We start from the raw sequence: 26909 nt of genomic DNA, 5'->3' as shown, positions 1-26909 counted from the left end.
ATACATAGTCCAAATTTTATGTCTCTCAGAGTTGAGTAGCTTAAGTTGTTAAGGATCAGAGGTAAATTGAAATCAGAAGCTAATATCTCTCTTTTGAAACATTCTTATTGATCGCTTAAAATATTGTTTGTGACCTGGTGGGAGCTGATTAATTTGTACCTTGATTTAATATTATTTAAGCAAAGGTAAATGTTTAATTAGTCAACAGAAATCTTCAATGATTTTCTCTTTTCTCCCTCTCTGCTTTTTTAATTTCTCTGATGGTGGCAGCCACAGAAATTAGCTGAAAAAAGAATTAAGGGTGGGGAAAAAGGATGGATGGTGGTAGTACTAGTGATATATCTTGGAGCTGTCCCATAGGAAGTTCTATATTTTATCATGAAATCCAAAACAAAGTAATTAAAACCAAGCACATTTTAACAACCCCCTTGGAATCTTTGTATAGAAATTTTCTTTAAAGTCTCAATTTCTTTCTGAAGTATTTTAACATATATATATATATATATATGTATATATATATATATATATATATTTTTTTTTTTTTTTTACCCTTGTACTTTGGTGTATTGTCTCATAGGCGGAAGAGTGGTAAGGGTGGACAATGGGGGTCAGGTGACCTGCCCAGGGTCACACAGCTGGGAAGTGGCTGAGGCTGGGTTTGAACCTAGGACCTCCTGTCTCTAGGCCTGACTCTCACTCCACTGAGCTACCCAGCTGCCCCATATATTTTAAAAATTTTAAGATATCAGCTTAAATGACAAAATCAATAGCAGAGAACTTAATGTTCTCAGTTTAATTATGTTATTTATTTGTATTGCGTTTTACAAATAGCAAGCCTTCAGCTGTGATCATCATCACTTTTTGTGGTGGCAAAAAACTGGAAAATGAGGGTATGCCCTTCAATTGGGGAATGGCTGAACAAATTGTGGTATATACTGGTGATGGAATACTATTGTGCTCAAAGGAATAATAAACTGGAGGAATTCCATGTGAACTAGAAAGACCTCCAGGAACTGATGCAGAGTGAAAGGAGCAGATCCAGAAGAACATTGTACACAGAGACCAATACACTGTGGTAAAATAGAATATAATGGACTTCTGTACTAGAAGCAATGCAATGACCCAGGACAATTCTGAGAGATTTATGGAAAAGAATGCTACCCACATTCAGAGGAAGAACTGCAGGAGTGGAAACACAGAAGAAAAGCAACTGCTTGAAAACATGGGATGAGGCGGACATGATTGGGGATGTAACACCAATGTAACTATCAACAATTTGGAAATAGGTCTTGATCAATTACACATGTTAAAACCAGTGGAAATGAGCATCGGCTATGAGGGGGGAGGTCGGGGGAGGGGTGAAGGGGAAAGTAAGAGCATGAATCATAACCATGTTAACTTTTCTAAAAAATAAATATTATTAAATGTTAAAAAAAAAGAAAAGAAAAGAAAGCATAAGGAAAAATTAAGTAGCATTTTACCATAGGACAGTGAGTGATGGGCAACCTTTTGAGCTTGATGTGTCAAAATTCACCAAAAAACTGAGCATAACTTGGGTGGTATGTCACTTTGAGAAAAAAACCATAATTTCACGATATTTATAGTTTAAATAACAAAAAAGTATAATTGTAATATATAACTGTATTTAATAAACCAAAAACTAATTATTTAACTTACCTCCTTAGTGACAGTTATTTTGGCCTACAGACCTCTGGCACAGAGTGTCTACACTACACTATAGCAAATGTTTCATCCTTGGCATGTATCCCCATACTTCTCTGTATGTGGCCACGTGTCATCAAAAATGGCTACGCATCTCAGTGCTGACAGGCGTGCCATAGGATTGCCATCAGGGCCATAGGATTTCAAGCTTCACTATAGCATCTGATTTTGGGTAGATGAAGATAAGGCTAGATCTTGAGGGAGAAAGTTCTGGCATGAAGGTCTTTCACAAGTCATACAGGAGGTTAATAGAACTCATGGCAGCTAGCAGTGCCTTCCTTGCCCTATTCATTTATCTTATTTCCCCACATTCATATACCTAAACAATAGCTGAAGCCCAGGCTGGAGCAGGTTTGAAGGAAGGCTGAAGAAGTTTGAACACTGTTGAAGTAGATCTTCACTGTTAGTTGCAATGTATCCATTCCTTCTGGATTCTTGTTTTCAAGTTATCATGCTAGTAAAAGGAAAACATGCATGAGCAGGAAGAATTAGGTGTACTTCTATAGTTTCAACTAAGACTGACCTGAAAATGCTACATAAGATTTGTTGAGTCTTGTACCAGTGACTTTTTAAAAAAAACCCTTTCTAATCCGGCCTCAGACACTTCCCAGCTGTGTGACCCTGGGCAAGTCACTTGACCCCCACTGCCTACCCTTACCAATCTTCCACCTATAAGTCAATACACAGAAGTTAAGGGTTTAAAAAAAAAAAAGTTAAAAAAAAAGAACTGAAAGAGATCACAGAAGCCATTCAGTTCAACCTGTACCTAAACATAGCTCAACATCTGCAATATTCCCTAAAAGTGGTTAAGCAGTCTTTATTGAAGATCTCTAGTGAAGAGGAATCTATAACTCCCAAGGTAGCCTATTCCAATTTTGGAGAACATTAATTGTTTGGAAGTTTTGCTCACATCAAGACTACATCATCAGTTTCATCTACTACTCTGGGTCTCTGGAGACAATCAGAACACTTCTAATTTTTCTGCCACGTGGCAGCCTTTCAAGTTCTTGAAGACAGCGATCATATTTTCTGCACCATCCTTCCCAGTCTTTGCTTAAAAGTTGACTTTCATAAAAATTGATGCTGAGGACTAAACACAATTTAGATATTTCCTGACTAATCCACAATATAGAGGCAGTGTTACCTTACGATTTCTTCTTATTCAGACTTAGAAATTAGCTCTTTTGGCAACCATTTGACACTGCTTCATTGATAAGAAAGGCAAACACCAAATCTTTTTCACAGGAAATCACATCTAGACACATATTGCTTATCTTGTATGATAAATGATTTTTTGAAGCAAAGTGTAAGATTTTACAATTATTCTTATTGAGGTTCATAATGTTAGTTTGAGACCATACTTTTTTTTTTTAAACCTTTACCTTCCGTCTTGGAGTCAATACTGTGTATTGGCTCCAAGGCAGAAAAGTGGTAAGGACTAGGCAATGGGGGTCAAGTGACTTGCCCAGGATCACACAGCTGGGAAGTGTCTGATGCCAGATTTGAATCTAGGACCTCCCGTGTCTAGGCCTGGATCTCAATCCACTGAGCTACCCAGCTGCCCCTGGAGACTATTTTTCAAAATGTCAAGACCTTTTTAGATTTTGGTTGTTACATATTATGTTAGTTAACCCTTTCAATTTGATGTCATTGGAGCATTTGATAGATATGCTTTGTAATTTTCATCTGTCATCGATAAAATATAAAAGAAAAAAGGACATTGGAGGACAAGTGCTGTATCAGTGAGATATTCTCTGTACCCTGCGTGGTATGCTGTGGTGAGAAACTGGTTCATTTTAATAAGATTCTAGTAAAAGATTATTTCAATCCAGATGGTTTTGAAGGGGCATTTCAATAGATTATGCCACTTTGAAATAATTATCATTTCTCTCAGTGTGAAGGCATGGAAACAGTTTTCATTTTAAATAACAAAAGGAGGTGAGTAGTTCATTATTATTATGAAAAGTATTATGTTTAAGGAGTTATTTGTATCATTGTAACCAAAATTGTTGTCAACAGGGCAGGTTCTGCCCTTCTGACTGAGGGAAATGAGGGAATTGGAACAGCCAGTGGTAGTGGAAAATGGGTCAACTCCACTGACTCTATCTTTTAATTCAATTTTGAAACTAGTTCAGTTCCCTTTCTATTCAGCTATGGGTCTGTTCTAATTTTTGTCCTGTAAGAAAACCTTATTGAAATGTGAGAAAACTTTATTGTATTGTTTGAATCTAGCCTTGTATGGCTAGGAAGGTAAACTACCTCTACCTCCCACTTTTTTTGTTGTTGCATCATTTCAGTCATGTATGTTCATGGTTCTATCTGAGGTTTTCTTGGCAACGATACCAGAGTAATTTGCCATTTCCTTTTCCAGCTCATTTTAAAAATGAAGAAACTGAGGCAAATAGTGTTACGTGATATGTCACCAAGCTAGTAAGTTTTATCTAAAACTAGATTTATGTCTAGGAAGATGAATCTTCCTAATTCTAGGCCAGAGCTCTATCCACTGCACTACCTACCTTGCTTCCCTAGTTGAGTATAAAGGAACCCAAATTATACAAAGGAAAAGTTAAAATTCTGGGTAGAATATTTCTCTTGGGTCCTCCTGTCTCCAGGTCCTCTATAGTCTGGTTCCAATCAACTAACATGACATTATCTTACACTATTACTCTTCATGTAATCAGTGATTAAGTTTTGAACTTCAGTTATTCTGTCCTCTATTCTTGCCTTCTGTCACTTGTTCACACTGTCCCCACTCTTGGGATGAACTTTACCCTTCCTTTACTCACAATTGCTGTCCCATTGTTCCATTCTTTCAAGACCTAACTCAAGTGCCATTTTCTCCATGATATCCCTATTATTATTGGCACCCATTTCCTTCTTTTTAATAGTCTGATGAAATGGTGTCCCTTGTGAAAGCCAACCCTTATACATTTAATCCCATTCTTTCTGCCTCTTTCTTCTGGTAGATGATCTCCATAATTATTTCACCTCTCTTCCTTCAGTCTCTACCTGTCAGTAGCTACCTTTTTTTGTTTCCCACAAACATCTCCTTGGATTTTTCCTATCCTTAAAAACCTCTTGCTTTACCCCACTTTTTCTCAAAGCTGTCATCTTTTCTCCCTTTCTCAGGCAAATTCCATCTCCTCCCAAAACTCTCCACTTTTTTTACTCTTTATATTCTCATTTCTGACTTTATAAATCAACTGAAGCTCCTCTCTCCAAATGATATCCTAATTTCCAATTTCAATGGTCTTTCTTTAGTCCTCCTCCTTAACCTTTCCTGAAGCACTAATTAGCTAATGACTCTTCTGATAGATATTCTCTGTTTTTTTAACAGTATTTTCTCTTGGTCTTCTTATCTGTCAGGCTACTCCTTAATCTCTGGCTGGATCTGTGTCTGATTCTTTAACTATGGATGTTGCTCAAGGCTCTTTTATCTTGTCATTTCCCTTATTTTTACTTTTCTCTATGCATAAGACTCCCAGATCTATCTATCTAACCCTACTCTCTCTCTTGAGCTACACTCCTCCATCACCTGTCTAATGAATGCTTCCCACATGTCCCATAGACACCTCAAGTCTCATATATCCAAAATAGAACCTTTTTTCTTTTCCCTCCCAAGCCCACTTTTCTTCCTAACTTTATTTTTGTTGTGGGCACCACCACCCTTCTGATCACCACTTAGGTTCTCTACCTTGGAGTCATCCTTTAATTTTTGCTTTCCCTCTTCTCTACACTCTTTTCCAATCTTTTGCAAGGCAACATTTATATTATCTCCACAACATCTTCATATCATCTCCCCACTCACATAACTTCCAACACAGTTCAGGCCCTCATCACCTCTGCTGCCTCCTAATTGCTGCCTGTCCTCAATCCAATCTAATATTTACATGACTGATATTCCTAAGGCATAGGTCTTACCATGTTACTCCTCTGTCCAAAGGGCTCCATTAGCTCCCTATTGCCTTTAAGAGAAAACGCAATTTCCTTTATTTGATATTTAAAGTCCTTCATAATCTGGCTTCAGTGTACCTTTCTATATTTATTGCACATCACTTTCCTTCACATACTCTATGGTTAATCCAAACTGACCTACTTATTTATTGTTCTTTGGACACAATGCACAATCTTCCTTCTTTGCCATTTCAAAGGCTTCCCTCTGCCCAGAATACTTTTCCTCACATCCTCTGCCTCCTAGAATCCCCGGCTTGTTTCAGTGTTCAGCTCCAGCACTCCCTTCCACATGTAACCTTTACCGATTCTCCCTTGCTACTAGTCCTTTCTCCCTACCCAGAAATTGCTGTATATTTAAATGGACTTACATAGGTTGTTTCTCCTGACAGAATATAAGATCCTTAAGATTTCCAAGAGAGGCAGCAGTTGAAATTGCCCAGTGGTTTGAGATCCAGACCTAAAGTCAGGAGGTTGTGAGTTCAAATTTGGCCTCAGACATTTTCTTTTCTTTTTTTCTTTTAAACCCTCACTTTCCGTCTTGGAGTCAAAATATTGTGTATTGGCTCCAAGGCAGAAGAGTGGTAAGGGCTAGGCAATGGGGGTCAAGTGACTTGCCCAGGGTCACACAGCTGCGAAGTGTCCAAGGTCAGATTTGAACCTAGGATCTCCTGTCTCTAGGCCTGGCTCTCAATCCACTGAGCCACCCATCTGCCCCTCTCAAGATATTTTCTAGCTGGGCAAGTCACTTTATCCCCATTTCATCTTAGCCACTCTTCAGGCTTGGAACCAATACACAGTATTGATACTAAGACAGAAGGATTTTTTAAAAAAATTGCAAAAGTATTTTGTTTTATCTTTGAATCATTAATGCCTAATACAATGCTATACATCTCTTAGTTTATTAATAAATGCTTCTTTATGGATTGATTATGTATTCCTTCTTCTACCTCCAGGTAAAAATAATGTCCCTCCTCAAATTTCTCTTAGCAGTTTATCTACATTTCTCCTTTGCATTTCTTTCTGATATCATATTTGTTTATCTACTTACCTTTTTCCTCCAATCCCCCATTAGACTGTAGAATCAGTGCCTCTGTTCTCTATTTGCAGATTCCCAACACATAGCATTCTGCATTTAATAGGTGCTTAATGTAAGTCTATAATCCTCATTTGACTTCACAATATTTGTAGAAGATATTATCTAAGAATAGCTACAGTTCTTCATTGCCACCTACTTCTCCAGATTAACTTTAGTGATTTATCTTCAGTATCTTCCTATGCAGGGGAATAACTTTTCAGAATCTTATTATTATCTTTTTTATAATACATATAAATGGGTAAAAAATATATACACATACACATACATATATATATGTACATGCATGCATTTATATGCATAGACCTACGATTTCATTGATATAGATATCTAAGGATGAGGAGACTTCCCCTACCAATGCAGATTGGCAACTGCTTTGTAATTTATGGACAGAACTGCCTGGGGGCATTGGGAAATCAAATGACTTGTTTAGGGTCATACAGCTAACATGTTAGAGGTAGGACCCACTGTATAGGCCTGCCAAGCTGCCCCACCCATATATATATATATATTCCTTAATATGAACAACTATTTAAAGCAGAGTGCTAATTTCGTACACGTACACACAAAGTTTTTGATTTACACTATTTATCAATAATTTTTTTGTTTGATGTTATAAAATTTATTTGATTAAAAAAAGATTGACTGGTCATGTAGCAAGATGGACAGGTCTGTCAGTTGTTATCCTTGTGATGTAAAGTCAATTATGAAAAAAACTCAGCATGCTGTGGGGTGGGACACTGATGTTACATGAGAATGTGGTTCATCAATAATTTTCATCATTATTTTACCTTTGCCTGTTTCCATTTGTATCCATAGATAGAATTTTTAAGATTACTAAGTAAAGAACATTTCTCAGTAGTTCAGAAAGTAATCAAAATTTGTGTGTCTGAGGAAGGATGGGAATTCATTTGTATTTCCTTAGAATTTGTGAATAGATATTACTTATGATTCCATTTCATTTTTTCCTTTAATTAAAATTGTTATTTCAGTAGAAGTTGGATATAATTGTAGACAATTTTAAAATTAAAAATAAATAAAATAATATATGTATGAAAGTGCTTCAGACTATTTCTGTCCTTCTTCCTTTTGGGAAGGAAACTGCTTTTGGCTTTTGACATGCTATGACAGTGATGGGCAACCTTTTGAGCTTGGTGTGTCAAAATTTGCCAAAAAAACAAGCATAACTCAGGTGGTATGTTACTTCAAGAAAAAAACCCATATTTTTCATGATGTTTTTAGTTTGTTTTTTTTTAAACCCCTGTACTTCGGTGTATTGTCTCATAGGTGGAAGAGTGGTAAGGGTGGGCAATGGGGGTCAAGTGACCTGCCCAGGGTCACACAGCTGGGAAGTGGCTGAGGCCGGATTTGAACCTAGGACCTCCTGTCTCTAGGCCTGACTCTCACTCCACTGAGCTACCCAGCTGCCCCCGATGTTTTTAGTTTTAACAAAAATGTATAATTGTAATATATAACTATGTTTAATAAACCTGAATAGGTAAATTAATATAGTTAGAATTGCCATCTATAGTGTACAGAGTGTCTACATTACACTACAGCAAATGTTTCATCCTCGGCATGTGGCCCCATACTTATGTGGCCATGTGTCATCGAAAATGGCTACACGTGTCATAGGTTTGCCATCAGCATACTATGGCAATGATTATTTAATCATGGATCTTAGAGCATATTACATGTTTTTAGGTTTTAACACAATTTCCTTAGAGGTAGGTAGTTATAATATGTTATTATCCCCAGTTCACAGTTAAGGAAAACAGATATAGAGGCTTTGGAATGACTTGCCTAGGAGTTCCACAGTTAGGAAGGCTAAAATCTAGAAATTAAACCTGCATCTTTTCTGCACCCTATCCCCTGCCCCCCAATACTGCTTCGGAGCAAGTTTAAATCATCTGAAGTTAAAAATTTTTATATAAGAGTTTTTATAATTTTTTGAAAAATATTTTCTTGCTTTGATTTTTATGGCTATTATTTGAAGTATTGCAAACACATACACACACCTAGTATGTCAAAGGAAGTCACTTCAATCCTTAGGAATTCTGAAATGTTCAGTTCAACATTTTAAAATAACATCTTAAGTGTGCAGGTGTTCTGCTAGACCGGATTACAAAGAAAAAAGTCTTTGTAAAACCTCTGTACTTAAAAAAAAATTTTTTTTAAACCCTTACCTTCTGTCTTAGAATCAATACTGTGAATTGGTTCAAAAGAGTAGTAAGGGCTAGGCAGTGAAGGTTAAGTGACTTGCCCAGGATCACACAGTTAGGAAGCATCTGAGGTCATCTGGGCCTGGCTCTCAATCCACAGAGCCACCTAACTGCCCCAAAACCTCTGTACTTTTTAAAAGAGTTTTTATTCTTCCTTAAATTCTCTTAGATATATTTCTAAGATTCTATAAGGGATTCTTCCCATAATTTGTCAGGAACAATCACACCAAATGCCAACAGATATATTAATATTGGTTTGGTTTTGTCATTTGGAAAAACGATAGCAAGTATTGATTCCAAGGTAGAAGAGCAGTAAACAGCTAGGCAGTTGGGTCACACAGGTAGAAAGTATCAGAGGCCACATTTGAACCCAGGTCCATCTGACTCCGGGCCTGGTACTCTACCACTGCCCCACAAAACTTTATTAATCTGCCTAAATGGCTAATAAAATCGACCTTGTTTGAAGATTATCCCGTTTTGATAGTGGGGAAAAAGCATTTGAATAATTTAAAATCTCACACATTATTTTCTGGATAATAAATCTAATGTGTGTGATGTCTCTTTTCTCTATTTTGGTGACCAAACTAAGAGATAGTGATAGCTAAGTGGCTTTGGGCAAGTCACTTAATATCCTGCAACTCAATTTCCTTGGATGTTTTTGTTTTAAATAAATACTTAATATTATTAATACCTTGCCTACTGCCTGTAAAAATGAAATGAGATACTATATATGAAAGTGCTCTTTTGAGTTATTCAAATACCATATAATGTTAGGTATTTAAGAAAAACATCAAGAACACTTAGATTGTTCAATCATTTTTTTCAGTCATGTCTGAGTCTTCTTGACCTCATTTGTGGCTTTCTTCACAGAGATACTGGAGTAGTTTGTCTTTTCCTTCTCCAGCTCATTTTCCAGATAAGGAAATTGAGGCAAAATAGAGTTAAGTGATTTGCCCAGGGTCATGCAGCAAGTAAGTATTTGAGGTCAGATTCTAACTCAGAAAGATGAATCTTCCTGACCCCACACCCAGCATTCTATCCACTGTGCTCCTTAGTTGACTTATTACTACAAATTACTATATTTTAAATAGCTTTATACTAAGACTTTTAGCCCACTATATATAATCTGAAAAACTTGCTCATCTATGACAGGGTTTTTTTTTTTTTTTTTTTTTTTAATATCCAGAAACCCTATTGGCTTGATTTTTACCACAAGTGTTTTTCAAGTGTTGAAAAGACATTTGGTTTCTTAAACATTTTATTTTCTTTAGTCAAGACAACATGAAATAGTGGGAAGAACATTGAATTTGGAGTCAGAGATCTGGGTTCAAATTCCATTTCTGCTATTTACTGTCCTTGTGACCTTGACCAATTCTTTTGAACCCAAGTTTCCTCATCTTTAAAATGTGATTTTTAGACTGAGATTTTGAGATCTCTTCCACTTAAAAATCCTGCCATAGTAAGGTCTCAATTGAGGGAGCTTTCAAAGTATTTATATTCCTACTCAGTTGAATTCTATGTATATACAAATTCTACTATCAGTTTCACTTTTATTTATGACTGATTTGGTTTAGGACTGTCTCTGATCCTTGCAGACAACTTCTGTTTTAAAGTTTCATGCCTTCATAAATGAGTGGATCAGTTTCTGATATCTTTCACAAATTCTTTCCAATTTGGCTTGATTTATTAAAAATTACCTACTGCTGTGAGAAATGACAGTAATGAAACTTATTTAACAGTACACTTAATCTCATTTCTTTTTATTCATAGATATATATCCTTAAAATACAGGAGATTTGAACTTAATTCCATAATCTTTAAAAACCATTGTAATGGTTTCTTCTTTAATGGGCTAACTATATTAATTTAGTTGATAGTGCTGGTTTGGGTGTGCCTCAAATCAACATAGATATCTTGTAAAGAGTTCCACCCATAACATTCCTGAAACTGCTTCATATCAGTTGACTAGAGATTGCTGGGCCCCTGCAAATTGCCTAGTTTGTTACTGATTTATTCAGTTGAGTTGTGAATAGTTTTAAAAACAAAAGCAGCATAGGACCAGCATTAAATTTATTATGCTTAAGGCAGCTGGTTTATTGAAAGTCTTTAGAAATAATTGGAATTTTTCTTTTCATTTACCTTAAAATATGTATATATGCATATATTTGCTTTTCCTAGTTCTATGACCATTAAAAAAATCAATTTCCATTACCCTATACATTTATAGATCATCAGATCTATTGGTTCTTTCTAACTTATCTTGTTACAAATCCTGGGGAAAAGCTTTATTTCTCACTACCTGAAAACTCTTGAGTTTTAGCTTTATAGGAAAAATAGACTAGTTTTACAAATAGTTTTCTTTTTTTATTCAAAGATTTTATTTTCCCAATTCCCAAATGTAATAACAATTTTCAGCAGATAAGATAAGATCCAAATTGTTTCCTCTCCTCCCTCTCAGAGATGTTAAGCAATTTGAACTGGATTATATTATGACAACATACATATTGGTCATTATTATAATATTATGAGAGAATACTCATATAAGACCAAAACCTCAAAACAAAGCTATTAATAAACTAATGTGAAGAATAAGATGCTCTGATCTGAATGTGACTCCAACAGTTCTTTCTTTGGAGATGGATAGCATTTTTTGTCCTTCAGAACTGTCCCTGATTATTATATTGCTGAGAAAAATTAAGTCTTTCACAGATGAACATCATCAGTATTGCTGTTGCTGTGTAAGATGTTCTCCTGGTTCTGCTTATTTCACTCTGCATCAGTTCATGCAGATCTTTCCAGCTTTTTCTGAAATCATCTTGCATATCATTTCTTATAGCACAATAGTATTCCATCACCAATATGTGTCACAACTTGTTCAGCCATTCCTTAGTTGGTGGACATCCCTTCAATTTCAATTCTTTGCTACCACAAAAGAAACTGCTATAAATGTTTTTGTTCAAGTAGGCCCTTTTTCCCTTTTTGGGAGTATACAGACCAGTAGTGATATTATAGGATCAAAAGGTACAGTTTTATAGCCCTTTGGGCATAGTTCTGAATTGCCCTCCAGAATGGTTGGATCAATTCAAAACTCTACCAGCAATGCATTTGTGTCCCAATTTTGCCACATCCCCTCCAATGTTTGTCACTTTCCTTTATTGTCATAATAGCCATTCTGATAGGTGTGAGGTGGTACAAATAGTTTTCAAAATTTGTTACATCCATAAAATTCCTTTTTGGGCCACCGTATCTGAATTTGTTCAATGTCATTTCCAACTGAGGTCTGCCCTTTTCCCTCCTTGTGTTTCTCCTTTCTTGTAAAACTCTACATAATATGTTGTACGGGTAATATTCAAGTGAAATAATATGGGGATTTTATGTCCCAAATCTCCTTAATATTTTAATATATGCATCAGTAGAGTTGTGTTTGGTGACGTATATGTTCTTAGTGTGATGGTTTATTTCTCTTTTTTTTGTTATTGGTGTTTGTCAGGTCCTCAGAGAAAGCAGGAAATCATATTTCTTTCATCGTTAGGCATTTTTTCCACAGTATTTTCCTATTGCTCAGATGGAAATGGACATTCATTATGCATTGATTGACTTTCCCCTCTGCAGTAAATAATACCCCACAAATGTAAATTCTCTTCAAGCAAAAAGAAAAGGAAGTGCATAGTGGTTAAGATATTAACCCAAAGGTTTAGATTAGTACTTGGAAAGTGCTGTCTTTTTATATTTTTTATGGCTTGGGATGGAAAATAATTTATTAAATACTATGTGCCAAACACTGTGGTAAGCACTGGCAATACAATAGAAAATTGAAATAACTTATGAAACCACCCTATGACAGAACAAAAATATTAGCTACACTTATTAGTTTTTTCCCCTCCCTTGGAACTGATTGTAGGGGTTTTATTGTCTTCCTATATGATAGAAGTATATATTGCTTAGCTGTTCTTTCTATGAAACAAGACTACTATTATTAAATCTTAATGTTTTAATTGAATTAATTTCTCTTGTCTCAACCTATGATTGGTTTTGGGAATTTGCTAAAAAAATTCCCTCTACTAGTGCTGATAGCATCTGTTCTGAAACAGACTTCTTTTAAAATTTTTATTTTAAACCTTACTTTTTGCTACAAATCAACCCTAAGTATCAATTCCAAGGCAGAAGCATGGTCAGAGCTAGGCAATTGGGGTTAAGTGACTTGTCTAGGATCACGCAATAAGGAAGTACGTTGAGACCAGATTTAGACCTGGCTCTTTATCCACTGGGCCACCTAGTTGCTCTTTGAAACAGACTTTTCAGAGAGTTACCTAGAGGCACTAAAAGGCTATAACAGCTTCCTAGGGCCCCACAGCTATCAGGAGTCCCAGGCAGGACTTGAGTTTGAATATTCCTGATTCCATGCTGGCTCTCTATTTACTATGTGATGCCGGCTCTTATTCTCAAATAGATCTGTGACTTCATCAGTGTGGATGTTTCTTCTCATGATTCAGATGTTCCAAATCAAGATGATAATTTGGGACCATTAAAGGAATTTTTGGTTTCCTGAAGACTATGTAGCACATTCTCTTTCTCCCTTTTAAGTCAGAACCCAATTTATTATCCATTTATAATGTCTGTCCAAAATATATATACTGATGGAGAAACTCTTATGTCTTGATCATCTAACACCAATGTTATAATCTGGACAATAAGCCATCATTTGTAAATACTGAGAATGCAAAATTAATATAATATTGATCCTCTAGAAACATGTTTATTTGTTGCCCATTAGACAGGAACATCACGTTTAGAGTATCATCAGCCAAGCCAAAATATGTAACTGCCACTAAAAACTAGGTAATTCTTTGTATTCCCTGCTCCCTTTTCTAACTCTTTAATGCCACTGCATTGCTGAAAGAGGACAACTGAGGACTATTTTATATTTTTCTTTGTTTTGTGGATTGCCACATTCAAAGGATCCATCACTATATGAACAGACTATTGGTGATATTTTGAGCTTACTTGGACTATCTGACCTACAGAAGGCCAATTCAATCTGATACCAGCAACTATACAAGTCTTCTCATTGTGGTAGAAAATACAAGATCTTATATTCTGTGAACATTTTCTTCAAGAATATAAATCACTTCTAAGTAACAGTGAGGCATCAGAGTAGAACTACTCACTAAAGGTTTTATGTGAAATTTGCTCCTTAATTATGCAGGTTTATGTCTTATTATCTTATGAATAAATAAATGTACATATAAAGAACATTTTACCAAAAAATGAGCACTGAGTGCTTAACGAAATAGAATCAAATGATTGTACAACAGTGAAATAATGCTGTGTCCCTTTTCTTATAACCATTCTGAAGTCCTGCAATATTTTTCTTTATATGTTTGTATGAATGCATTTTTATATGTATTTGCTCTCAAGGAGTATGTATTCTATTGGAGAGAGGCTGCTATATGAATATCTAGGAATATATAAAAAATTCAGAATACATTAAGGTAATCTGAAAGAAATAATTAGCATGGGGGATAGGGAAAGAGAGACCAGGTTATGAAGAAAAGTAGGAGTTGAATCAAGAGTTGAGGAAAGCTAGGGAAACTTAAAGATGGGGGTGAGAGGATTAGCATTTTTCAAACATTGAGACAGCCAGTATCTTTGCACAGAGATGGGAAATGAGGAGTCATCTTTGAGGAACTGCCAAGAAGACCAAATTACCTGAATTACAGAGTATGTAAAGGGGAATAATCTATATGGAGACTAAAAAGGTAGCAAGGAAGGGATCAGGAAGTGAAAATCTCTAAATACTCTATGGAGGAGATTGTAGTTGATCCTACAAGTGATAGGAAACCACTGGAGCTCCTTGACTGGGAAGTGATATAGTTGATTTTATACTTTATAAAAACTGTCTTGGTACCCAAATGGAGGATTACAGTAGTCCCTCACCTATTCCAGGAGTTACATTCCAGAGACCCCCAGGATAAGTGAAAATCCCCAAAGTAGCGGCATTATTTTTATTTTGTTATTTATATATATTTTAAGACTTTTTAAACCCTTCCCACTCTCTTATAAACCTTTTTCACACTTATTAACACAGCACTGTGGTTGGTCACCTTTATAGTGTGCTGTGATAAGTGTAACTCTGCGATACAGAATTAGATTTTTTTTTAAACTTGTAATACAGTGAAGCTATGATAAGTGAACCATGATATAGCAAGGGACTATATTTGGAATGAGGAAAGATGAGGGAAAGGAGACCAATTTAGAAGACTGTACAGTGCTTAATAGATACTGGAATACTATAGGTGCTTAATAAATGCTAATTGATGGACTGAACAGAGTTGCAGTAGCCAATATAAGGTATAAGGAGAACCAGAGCTAGGCTTGTGGTTTTATGAGTGGAAAGAAAAAGATATATCTGTGAAATGTTGTAAAGGTAGAAACCACAGTATTTGGCATCAGATTAGATAGATAAAATGAGAGTATAGGGGGTGGGGGATGACTGAGTTTGTGGACTTGGTTTCCTGGAAGGATGAAGATTGAGAAATAGCCATTAGATTTGGCAATTATGGAGGTGTCAGTTTCAGTTAAATGATCCTGGCAGATTCCAGTCTACAGAGCCTTTAGAAGAGGGTGGGAAGAAATAGAGATACTTATTGTAGGTGATTTTTACAAATTTAGTCACTAAAAGGAGAAATCTGGGATATAGAACAATAGTGGGGTAGTAGGTATAAATGAAGTTTGTGAGAATGTATTTAAGGATTGGAGAGACAAGAACATGTTTGTCAGTGACCAGAAAGGAGCCTGTAGATAGTGAGAGATTAAAGATAAGAGAGAATGGGAATGACAGAAGAAGCCAGGAGGAGTTGGATTCAGGACACAGAGAGCAGTTTGACTTGTCCAGAAGAAGGGCCACCTCTTAATCTGAGACCAGAGTGAAGAGAAGATAATTTAAGAAGTGGTGTGAGATGAGGATGCAGAGAGAAGAAGGAGCTAGTTCTGTGCTTTCAGGTTTTTTGTCATTGTTGTTTTAAGTATGAGTTGAAGCCCTTGACTGAGAGAGGTGGGGTGGGTATAGTTTGATATTTGAGGAGAGATCCATCATGTTAACTATCTCTCCTACACTCTAAGGATCCCTGGTCCTTGCCATCTGCTCTAATGTTTGTATGTTAAAAGGCATTTCCATCTTCCTTGAAGCTGAAACTTCATATATGCTGTTTCTCTCAATTAAAATGTGAGATCTTTGTGAGTAGTGAGAATTCATTCTACCTTGTTATTTCCAGCTCTTAGGTGATTTCTTGGCACATAGTAGGCACTTTAGTAAAGGCTTTTCTAAACATGTTTTCTAGATAATGCTTTCCAGACATGTTCTTGAAGTTATCTATGCTAACTCTTCCTTTTCTCTAGATGTTCTCTTACCAGCCTCTGTCATTCTTTATTTAAAAATCAGTGTCACTAGATACACTTTGCAAGGTCCATTCTTTTCCTCTTTATAAATACCAGGACATTGTAGTTTTACTGTCTTGTGATATCTTTCCCATTTTGTGGAGTCTTTCAAAGATCTCTGAAAGCTGCTCAGCAATCATATCAATCAGTTCTTTGTCAGCCCTAACAAAGTATATTTGACTCTGATGACAGACTCAACTGGAGTGGCTAGATGCTTGCTTTCTTAATATTGCTCCACTAATCTTGTTTTTCAACTCCCAGTTAACTATTTTTTTTCTGTCCTTTCCAGTCTAGACATCTTCCTTAACAAAAAAATAACCAAAATTAAGGTTAAACATCTTTGACTTGTCTAAGCGGTGGTCCCGCCCTTTTTTTGATCTTCCTTTCTACTTAAACATTTTTAAAGCCCCTTTTCATTGTTGTTGTACTTAGTTTTCTCATTCCAAGCTTTGAAAACTCCTGATGCTATTCTTATGGAACCATGCCACACTTTTGTATTCATTCTCTGTTACCTGCCTTGCTTTCTTTTTTCTGAACATCTATTGAAAATCTAATTATTTTTTGGTCAAAGGACATTTTTGTTTCCAATTCTTAGCTATGGCAAAAAAAAATTATCAGTGAATATTTTGGAGTTTGTGATACTTTTTTCTATCTTGATCTCAGAGTATATGCATATCAGTAAGATCTCTGGCCAAATTTTAATGTTTATTCCTATATATTCCATTCTCAATTACTGTTTTTTCCTCTTTTTAAAATTTTTAACTTAAATAAAAAAGTGTGTACTTACAAATACATAAAAAAAGAAAAAGAATTTTTACACAAAACTGAATCTATTATCTATAATTTGCTTTTATTTTAAAATATATAAAAATTGAATATTTGGTCACTATTTTAAAAAATTAGTTATTAACTTCTCAGATCTATTTTTGTCTTCAGTAACTTTTGTCTTTGGTAGGGAGCAGTGAAGAAAACTACCTTTGCCCTTAAGGTCTTCAATTTCTTGCCTAAGACTGTAATCTTTCGAAGTGTTTCTAGATTTCCTCAGAATGTGTCATTTGTACCCAAGTGAGTTACCAGAAGTGGGTATTAATCAGCTGGTTTAACCAGTTTTGGGAGGTCTCTGCAATGTCTTAGATATGTGGTCTAGGAAGAGAGAAAAATCTCTATATTGTTATGAGGTTGATAAATAGATGTCTTAGTACATTTCAGCAGGTACATCCTCTAATCATCACTGCTACTCTCTTCTGACTTAATAAATGATCTCACATCTGTATAAGTACATTATTATTTGTAGAATAAACAGCTGCTTTCTGTTCAAATGACTGAACTTTTCTCATTTAGTCTTTACCTTTACTTGGGTCTTAATGTTTAATGGCACATTTATACCCCCCCCCCTTCTTTTTTTTTGCAGAAAATGGTTCGTTTTCTATGGAAACCCTTTAAAATGAGAATTATTGGGAGGCAGCTGGGTGATTCCGTGGATTGATAGCCAGGCCTAGAGATGGGAGGTCCTGGGCTCAAATCTGCACTCAGATACTTCCTAGCTGTGTGACCCTGGGCAAGTCACTTGACCCCCATTGCCTAACCCTTACCACTCTTCTGCCTTGGAATCAATACACATTATTGATTCTAAGATGGAAAGTAAGAGTTTAGAAAAGAAAAGAAAAGAAAAGAAAAGAAAAGAAAAGAAAAGAAGAGAAAAGAAAAGAAAAGAAAAGAAAAGAAAAGAAAAGAAAAGAAAAGAAAGTGTGAATTGTTTCTCAGTCCTTTTTATATTCTCTTTGAGGAGGGAGATCAGCCTGTACTGTGAATATCAAGTCATGTGGCCATGACAGAAATACATATGATCACCATATGACTCATTGAAAAATACTTCCTATTTTCCGTTACTTGCTGGAATTGAGATTTTCAGTCTTTTATCATTCTTGCTAGTGACACCATGGAGATTGTCCTTTTTAATGATTTTAAATGCTATATTTCTAATAATGGAATCCCTGGGCCAAAACATTTGATTTGTTTTGTGATTTCATGTATAACCATATTGTTTTCCATAAATGTGGTGCCCATCTGCTATCCTAAACTTGTCAAATAAGCAAATATGCTTCTCAGATATGCGTCTCCTGCCTTCAGCAAGGGTTAAGAGGGAAAATAAATTCAATTTTAGACATAATGAATTTAAGAGGTCTATGAGTAGCTCAGTTTGAACTATCCATAGGCAGTTGGAAAGTTGAGTTTGGAGATTAGGGCTGGCTAAGTAGATCTGAGACTCATCAGCAGAAGAGAGGATAATTGAATCCATAAGAAATTATGAGATCACCAAGTGAAATCGTATAGAATAGAAGAAGGTCCAGTACACTCATTATCTGATCACCATGATTACTGATTATTGCTTCCTGCTGAGTGACACATCCCTCCCCTTTTCCCCTTGAAAACTTGAAATATTTTTCTTTATTTTTGTAAGGAAAGACACTTTAACAATATAATGTGTATATATGTTTTGAATATTGGTTTCTGTCTGGTCAAAATCTTGCTCATTTTTTCTCTATAGTTAGTAGCTTATTTCTTCTAATTCTTAAAGAAAAACCATACTCTTCTATTTCCTAGAATATAATATTCAGATCTTTTAAAAAAAGATGTCAGTAATTTGGAAATTGCTACATTGTGATCTAGTCTTGATATCTGTCTCTATCATTTATATTTGTCCATTTTCTAGTTTCTTTGTACTGTGAATGAATGGAGAAGTATTATTTTAAGCACTTGCTATGTGCAAAGCAGGGCTGCTAAATGACTCAGTGGATAGAGTGCCGGGCCTAGAGTCAGGAAGGCTCATCTTCCTGCGTTCAAATTTGGCTTCAGATTCTTGCTTTGTGACTGTGGGCAAGTCATCTAACTCTGTTTGCCTCAACTTCCTCATCTATAAAATGAGCTGTAGAAGGAAATGGCAAACTACTTCAATATCTTTGCCTAGAAAACCCCAAATGGGGCCACAAAGAGTCAAACAGGACTTAACATAAAAATATGCAAGGCCCTGTGCTGAAACAAATAGAAAAAAGACAGTCTACTTTCAAGGAGTTTACATGCTTATTGGAGTTGGGAAAAGAGACAATGTAATTGTAGGGCAGTTGGTAAGGGCTGTTGGTCTGTTGTCTAATTGGAAGGATTGTAGTTATTGACTCATTTAATCACTGTGAATGACTATGGCCATCCCATGGGGAAATGAAGCTGGAAGAACCTGTACTCCATGACCACTTGGAAGGGAGCAGGGGGAAATGAGCCAAAGGGCTTTCCCAAAGGGAAGATGTTGGCATTCAACCGGGAAAAGAAGCTTGGAGAGAAGGGATGAGGGGATTCCTAGCTGTGTGACCTTGGGCAAGTTGTTTAACCCCAATAGCCTATCCCTTACCACTCTTCTGTCTTGGAACCAATATTTAGTAGTGATTTTAAGATAGAAGGTAAGAGTTTTAAAAAGAAGGAGAAGGAGAAGGAGAAGGAGAAGAGATGAGGGGAAAGGAGTTCCCACTGATTTGGATAGGGGTTGGAGTAGAGGGAGAGCATCCATTGCCTGATCAGTTCAATGACACTTAGGTCTTTTTTTCCTTTTTTAAGCATCTTTTCATCACAACTAGAGTTCCTCTTAAGACCATTCAGTTTCTTTCAGGTCTTCTTTTATTTGGGCCTGTGATTTTCTTACCTGCATTACTTTTTGCTTATAAAAATGTCATCCACTTGAATATGTGTCTCAGCCTATCTTGTTTCTTTTTCCATTGGTGTTTCTCATTCTTTAGCTGTTCTGTGGTATTTTTTAAATAGACACTTTTTTGTTGCTTTCCTCATTTTCTATTTTGTATGAGAGCATTTTTTTTTTGCTCTCATAGTTCTTTCTCTCTTTTTTCTAAAGGGAATATAAAAGGAGAATTTTGTTGCCTTCAGTGTTCTTTTTCTGCCATCTTGACTAGAAAGCCTTTGCTCAGTTTTAAAAAGCTGGAGTTGTACCCTTGTAGTGTTTTTAAAACTTTGCTTTAAAATTGAAATTCTTTTCTCATTGTGGTTGGGATAGTTTGAATAAGTGCTAAATTCAAATTTAACTTCTGTCCTTAGATTCATCATGTTACTCAAAATGGCGGATTGTACAAAAGACCATTTAACGAAGCCTTTGAGGAAACCCCAATGCTTGTCGCTGTGCTAACATATGTCGGGTATGGCGTTCTAACACTCTTCGGATATCTACGTGACTTCTTGAGGCACTGGCGAATTGAAAAGTGTCACCATGCAACAGAAAGAGAAGAGCAAAAGGTAAATGAGGTTTTTTGATTCTACAATGAAAGTTCATTATTTATTTATTTGCTTTGTGGCCTTTACAAGGATTGTTTTATTATTCCAAGTGCAATAAAATGAAAACACTTAGGGCCAGATTATGTCATAAAGGAGTTAATCAAACCTATGGGGAAAAAATGTAAGTAGGAAACATCCATGACCACTAAACTGCCCTCAAATTAACATATAAATTTTCTTCCACAAGTTAATTTGTAAGTTAGTTGTTTAGAATATTCCACCCCTGAAACAAAGCTATGATTAATCAGTTCCTAGGCTCACCCAAAGAAACAGTGCTATCGGTAATTACTTACTTTCTTTGCCAGGCCATTAATGGTTGGTTTAACTGGTAATGTAGCTTGAAATATATATCTGCAATAAAAACATAGCACAAAACAAGACTTATGTTATTGTTATCCAACAACTATGTCTAATGTGTGAAAAATAATATTCATTGGAACAGATGCTGCTTTTAAATAAAGGCATGGATGTGGTTTTTAATTAAAGACATGGAACTTACAGCTCCTATGGAACCTCTAAAGTCCAACAAAAATGTAAATTCTCATTAGAATAATACAAAGAAGTACGTAAAATGAAAAGAGTAGTATATATGGTAGACTAACACTAGACTGACATTGTTGATGTCAGCTATCTTAGCAGTCAGTAGATACATATTTAATTTCACCAATTATAGAAAATAACAATAGAAATTAAAAAATGAATCCCAGTTGATGAGGTTATGTCACAGATACAGTATCAAACAAGTCAAGAAAGCAAATCATCTGAATCACCTAAGTACATAAGCTTTTCATATTAAGGATTTAACAAAATTAATTGGCAAAATAATTAAGTTCAGTATAAGCATTTGTTTAGCAAAAAGAGCCCCAACAAAAAAGAATGAAATTGAATATGAAGTTTTTAATATAGATTTAATTTGGGTACTTGAGAGTATACATGTGCCATTCTTTCCTGGGCTTTTACATGTTTCTCGTTCAGCCCCAAGAGGATTGATTTACTTTTGCTCACACCACTAAGTATCACCCGCTGGCCAGAAAGACTGGCTTGTCAGGCTGATTGCTGTTGCTATGCCTCCTAAATTCCAAGACTGCCTAGAGGAACTGCTACTGGGAATCTCCAGATAGTAAAGGCATTCTCCTTGCTCTAAAGCAGTGATTCCCAAAGTGGGCGCTACCGCCTCCTGGTGGGTGCTGCAGCAATCTAGGGGAAAGGTGATGGCCATAGGTGCATTTATCTTTCCTATTAATTGCTATTAAATTTAAAAAATAATAATTTTCTGGAAAAGGGGCAGTAGGCCAAAAAAGTTTGGGAACCATTGATCTATAGTTTAATTCATGTCTAGCTTCACAATAATCTTTACAGGTAACCACCTTCAAGTGAAAGGATATATTTTGGAGGATTTTTTCATGTTGTAGGTGGATTTGAGTGCTGTTTATATTTTAAGGGCTTGCCTAGACCTGCTATGAACTGCATAAACCATTGTTTTGGAAGTTGAAGGGCAGAGGTATAGCCCAAAAGCTATATTGAAAAATAGGGAACAAAACTTTCTAATCAAGAAGTTTATAGTTTATATATACTTTATAAATCCATGTTGTATGAAAATAAATGAATGGATTTATAACAGTAAATCACCACTCCTGGGAAAACTGAGTTGTGTTCATTTTGGTGGAGCAGTAGCTTCTCCTGTATGAGAAAGAGCTCATTATTACTAAGTAAATGAATTAGATAAACTAATCTACCAGAAAAATTAAATATAATAGCTATATATTAGTTTGTAATACTATTGGGATTAAATTATCTCCAAGTTTATATTAGGTAGGAAACAGATTTTTCCATAGAGTTATTTTTATTTGTAAAGTTTAGCAAACTTTTGTGTTTTGGCTTTTTTTGTTAAACAAATGCTTATTTTAAACTTAATTATTTCTCCAATTAATTTTTAAATTGTTAATATAATTAACTAATGTACATAGGTTATTCAGATGATCTGCTCTTCTAACTTGCTTGACAGTATATCTTTGACATAACCACATAAGCTGTGATTCATTTTTTTTTTAACTCTGTTTTCTGCAGTCAAATAAAGCAAACTTTTTTATCCTTTGCTTGATAAAATGGTCAAAAACATTGAATCATTAATATCAGTTTGATGACACTAGAATAGAACTAGAAACAATAGATGGAAATTACAGATAAATAGATACTTAATGCAAGAAAAATTGTATTAAATATTAAGCTTTGAAATTAGAATGGACTGCCTAGTAGATCATGATTTCCTCTGCACTAGAGATTTAAAAATAAAAGCTAGTGAACATTAATTGGAGATATTATAGAGGTGATATATAGCATATAGTTATGGTTTGGATATAAGGTACTTCATTATGTAGTTTAATGTTGGATATAAGGTACTTCATTATGTAGTTTAATGTAAGCTAAATACAAGTGAAACATATCCATATGTTTATGTCAAGGATGGTGATTAAAAAAGTAATATGAGTAAAATGGGGTTAATCAGGAAAGGTTTCCTGGAGGTATGATGGAGAAAAGTAAGGTAAAAAATATTGGTAAATCATTATAACATTTAATTTTTGCTATTAATCATAAAAGCATTATTTTGAATTTACATTAAACTATCCATAGAAACTGCTAAAAGCTACCACAATTTAATTACTTAATTTAATTAACTATTTAATTATTACTACTTAACTCTTAAAGGCTATAGGACCTTAAGACTTGTTATGAGGATAGAGGTGGTCTTATTCATTCATTCATTCATTTGTTTGTTTGTTCATTCATTCATTTATTTACTTGTTCGTTCATTTATTCATTTGAGACAGGGAGTGAAAATATTAGTCCCATTTTACAGACGAGGAACTAAAGTTTAAAGATGTAGGACTGGCCCAAGTTCGTAAAGAGAGTATTAAATGTAATGAATGCAAAATGAGATTTCTTCAAAATCAGAAGTCCCTCTACTTTATGAGGCATTTTCTGTTCGAGAAAGCAATTAAATAAGAGACAGAAAGGGAGAAGGCAAAGGGATGAGTTTTAGAATGGGTGCCAAGTGCCTCCTTAGTTCTAGGGGGATTATAACATGCAATTACATATTATTTCCACATCCTTCTTTCTTCTGGGTAGTTACATTCACCCAAACCATCTCTATGTCATCTGCCATTCCTCCTTCTACAACCAGTGTATTAATTATCTTCTTAAGACAACTGATTTGAGTAAATTGAATTCTTTAATTAACAGGTTCTGATAAAGATTTAGTAAGAACAACTTGATACATCTTATATAAATTAGATATAATTCTTGGTGGAATTATTTGCCCTTTTAATTTGGTAAAGCTGAATTGCAATTACAAATATTGAGCACATATTTATAGATTAGACTGTATGTCCCTCTTAGTATATTGCTTTATTTATCTCTTTTGCAATGAAAAGGTACTAGGAGTTCACCTACTGTCTTAGGCCCAGCAGGAGTTCAAAATTTTCAAATTCACTAATATCCAAACATGAAGAAAATGGAAATTATAAGGAATCTTTAAATTAGTTATTTTTGGCATTTATCACACACTTACTCTATTTTAACATTTTCACAGGGTATTTTAAATGATTTTATTTCCAGCAATAGGAAGTATAGGATATTAAGGATCAAAGATTTAGAGAAGGAAGAAGACTAAGAAGTCAATTAATTGGACCCATTCATTTAAAAGATAAGACCAGGGGGGCAGCTGGGTAGCTCAGTGGATTGAGAGCCAGGCCTAGAGACGGGAGGTCCTAGGTTCAAATCCGACCTCAGACACTTCCCAGCTGTGTGACCTTGGGCAAGTCCCTTGACCCCCATTGCCTACCCTTACCAGTCTTCTGCCTTGGAGCCAATACACAGTATTGTGTGTATTCTGTGTATTGGCTCCTAGGTGGAAGAGTGGTAAAGGTGGGCAATGGAGGTCAAGGGTGTTACAATTAAAAATGATAAAGACTGATATAATAAAAAAAATTAGTATTTTAATTAAAGCCATGCTGATAGGGATAAAATCATTAGACCACGCGCCTGTAAGAATTCACATTGCCTCAGCCATTTTTACCTTTCATATCTTCCCGTGCCTGCTAGCTAAGAGAGCCACTTCCTCCTCACCCAGGAGACTTAACCCCTCTCTTACATCATCATACTTCCTGTTTGCCATGAGGAATCACGGGAAATGTAGTTTCAAAGTCTCTCACATGTCCATAGGAAATATATAACATACTTTTAAATGGCATTTTTCCAATTCCAGATATACAAGGGACTTGCCCAGGGTCATACAGCTGGGAAGTGTCTGAGGCCGGATTTGAACCTAGGACCTCCCGTCTCTAGGCCTGGCTCTCAATCCACTGAGGTCAACCTAGGTTTTCTGAGCACAAATCTAGAACTATTTTCACTGCCTGGCTCTGTAAGGAGATACTAGGGATTTGTGACCATAACCTGGATTGTTTAATTTTCATATACAATAGGAGGAAATAGATCTGATTGTGTGAATAAGGATTCCTGGAAGGCTCTTGTTCTTATCTTCCCTCTAAATATAGCCAATGGAGACTTTGCTGGTAATTGCTGATATAACAGCGTCTTCGGACAATTAGTAACAGTGTTATTGTTTCATGCAATGAGTTATTGGGGATTCATGCCCAGTTTGGGGTTTTAAAATTTTTTTTTAAATTTTGGGAGTAGCTTGATGAAGTTACACGTTGTATAAATATTATTCTCCCTGCATGTGGGCTTGGATAGGTGGACAATTCTGTTTTTCCTGAGATCTATTCAAATGAATATTAGTATGAACTAGAAAATCAATAAATGCAGAGAAGACCAGAAAAAAGATTAAATATTAAATCAATTATGAGTTACCATTTATTTTTTAAAATACTTATTAAAGTTAATGTGGTAGTATAAACATTTCATTACTTATCTGTGCCCCTTATGATTTTCCTTTCTACTTCTTTCTGAATATTTTTAAATGTTTCATTTCTTTTTTAAAAAATATTTCTACCATTCACCTTCCTACATAACAAATATAATTAAACAAAATAAATTTTTGTATTATTTTTCATGTCTGAAAATGTCTGTCTTGTCACTTAAGGTGCATCAAAAGCATGCTACCATGTGGTATCATGGATGGAGTTATTCTTAATGTGAGGAAGCTCTGGTTTCTAGTTTTGCCTCTGACCTGGGCAAGTCAGTGAACCTCTTGGTGCTTGAGGTAACTCTTAAGACCATAAGTTATAGGGAAGGTGAAAATCTGCATTGGTAGAGTGAGTTTATCGGTAGAATTTTCTATATCAGTGGAATCATAGGTCTACAGGCCCCTAACCCTATCCTTCTGGAGATCGAATTGGTCATGTCATTCATTCTTTTTTTTAAAATTTTTAAATCATTTATTAATATTCATTTTAACATGGTTACATGATTCATGCTCCTACTTTCCCCTTCACCCCACGCTCTCCCCCCACCCATGGCCGACGCACATTTCCACTGGTTTTAACATGTGTCCTTGTTCAAGACCTATTTCCAAATTGTTGATAGTTGCATTGGTGTGGTAGTTTCAAGTCTACATCCCCAACCATGTCCACCTCAGCCCATGCGTTCAAGCAGTTGTTTTTCTTATATGTTTCCTCTCCTGCAGTCCTTCCTCTGAATGTGAGTAGCATTCTTTACCATAAATCCCTCAGAGCTGTCCTGTGTCATTGCTTTCTGCTGGTACAGAAGTCCATTACATTCGATTTTACCATAGTATATCAGTCTCTGTGTACAATGTTCTTCTGGCTCTGCTCCTTTCGCTCTGCATCAGTTCCTGGAGGTCTTTGCAGTTCACATGGAACTCCTCCAGTTTATTATTCCTTTTTGCACAATAGTATTCCATCACCAGCATATACCACAGTTTGTTCAGCCATTCCCCAATTGAAGGACATACCCTCCTTTTCCAATTTTTTGCCACCACAAAAAGCGCAGCTATAAATATTTTCATACAAGTCTGTTTATCTATGATCTCTTTGGGGTACAAACCCAGCAATGGTATGGCTGGATCAAAGGGCAGGCATTCTTTTATAGCCCTTTGAGCATGATTCCAAATTGCCAGCCAGAATGGCTGGATCAGTTCACAACTCCACCAGCAATGCATTAATGTCCCA

At 35.6% G+C, this 26909-nt stretch overlaps 1 protein-coding gene across 1 annotated transcript in view; it reads left to right on the top strand.

Moving 5' to 3' along the window:
- Positions 1–26909, top strand: part of SPTLC2 (serine palmitoyltransferase long chain base subunit 2) — a 149575-nt gene that overhangs the window by 15162 nt on the left and 107504 nt on the right. Inside the window, exon 2 of the mRNA XM_044664963.1 lies at positions 20527–20721. Coding sequence (XP_044520898.1) covers positions 20527–20721 — 195 coding nt within the window. The remainder of the gene's footprint in view (positions 1–20526; positions 20722–26909) is intronic.

The sequence above is a fragment of the Gracilinanus agilis genome, chromosome 2 (genome assembly GCF_016433145.1).
Source record: "Gracilinanus agilis isolate LMUSP501 chromosome 2, AgileGrace, whole genome shotgun sequence".
In the NCBI taxonomy this organism is placed as follows: domain Eukaryota; kingdom Metazoa; phylum Chordata; class Mammalia; order Didelphimorphia; family Didelphidae; genus Gracilinanus; species Gracilinanus agilis.
The sequence above is the reverse complement of the archived record's forward strand: the minus strand, read 5'-3'. Positions and strand labels throughout refer to the sequence as shown.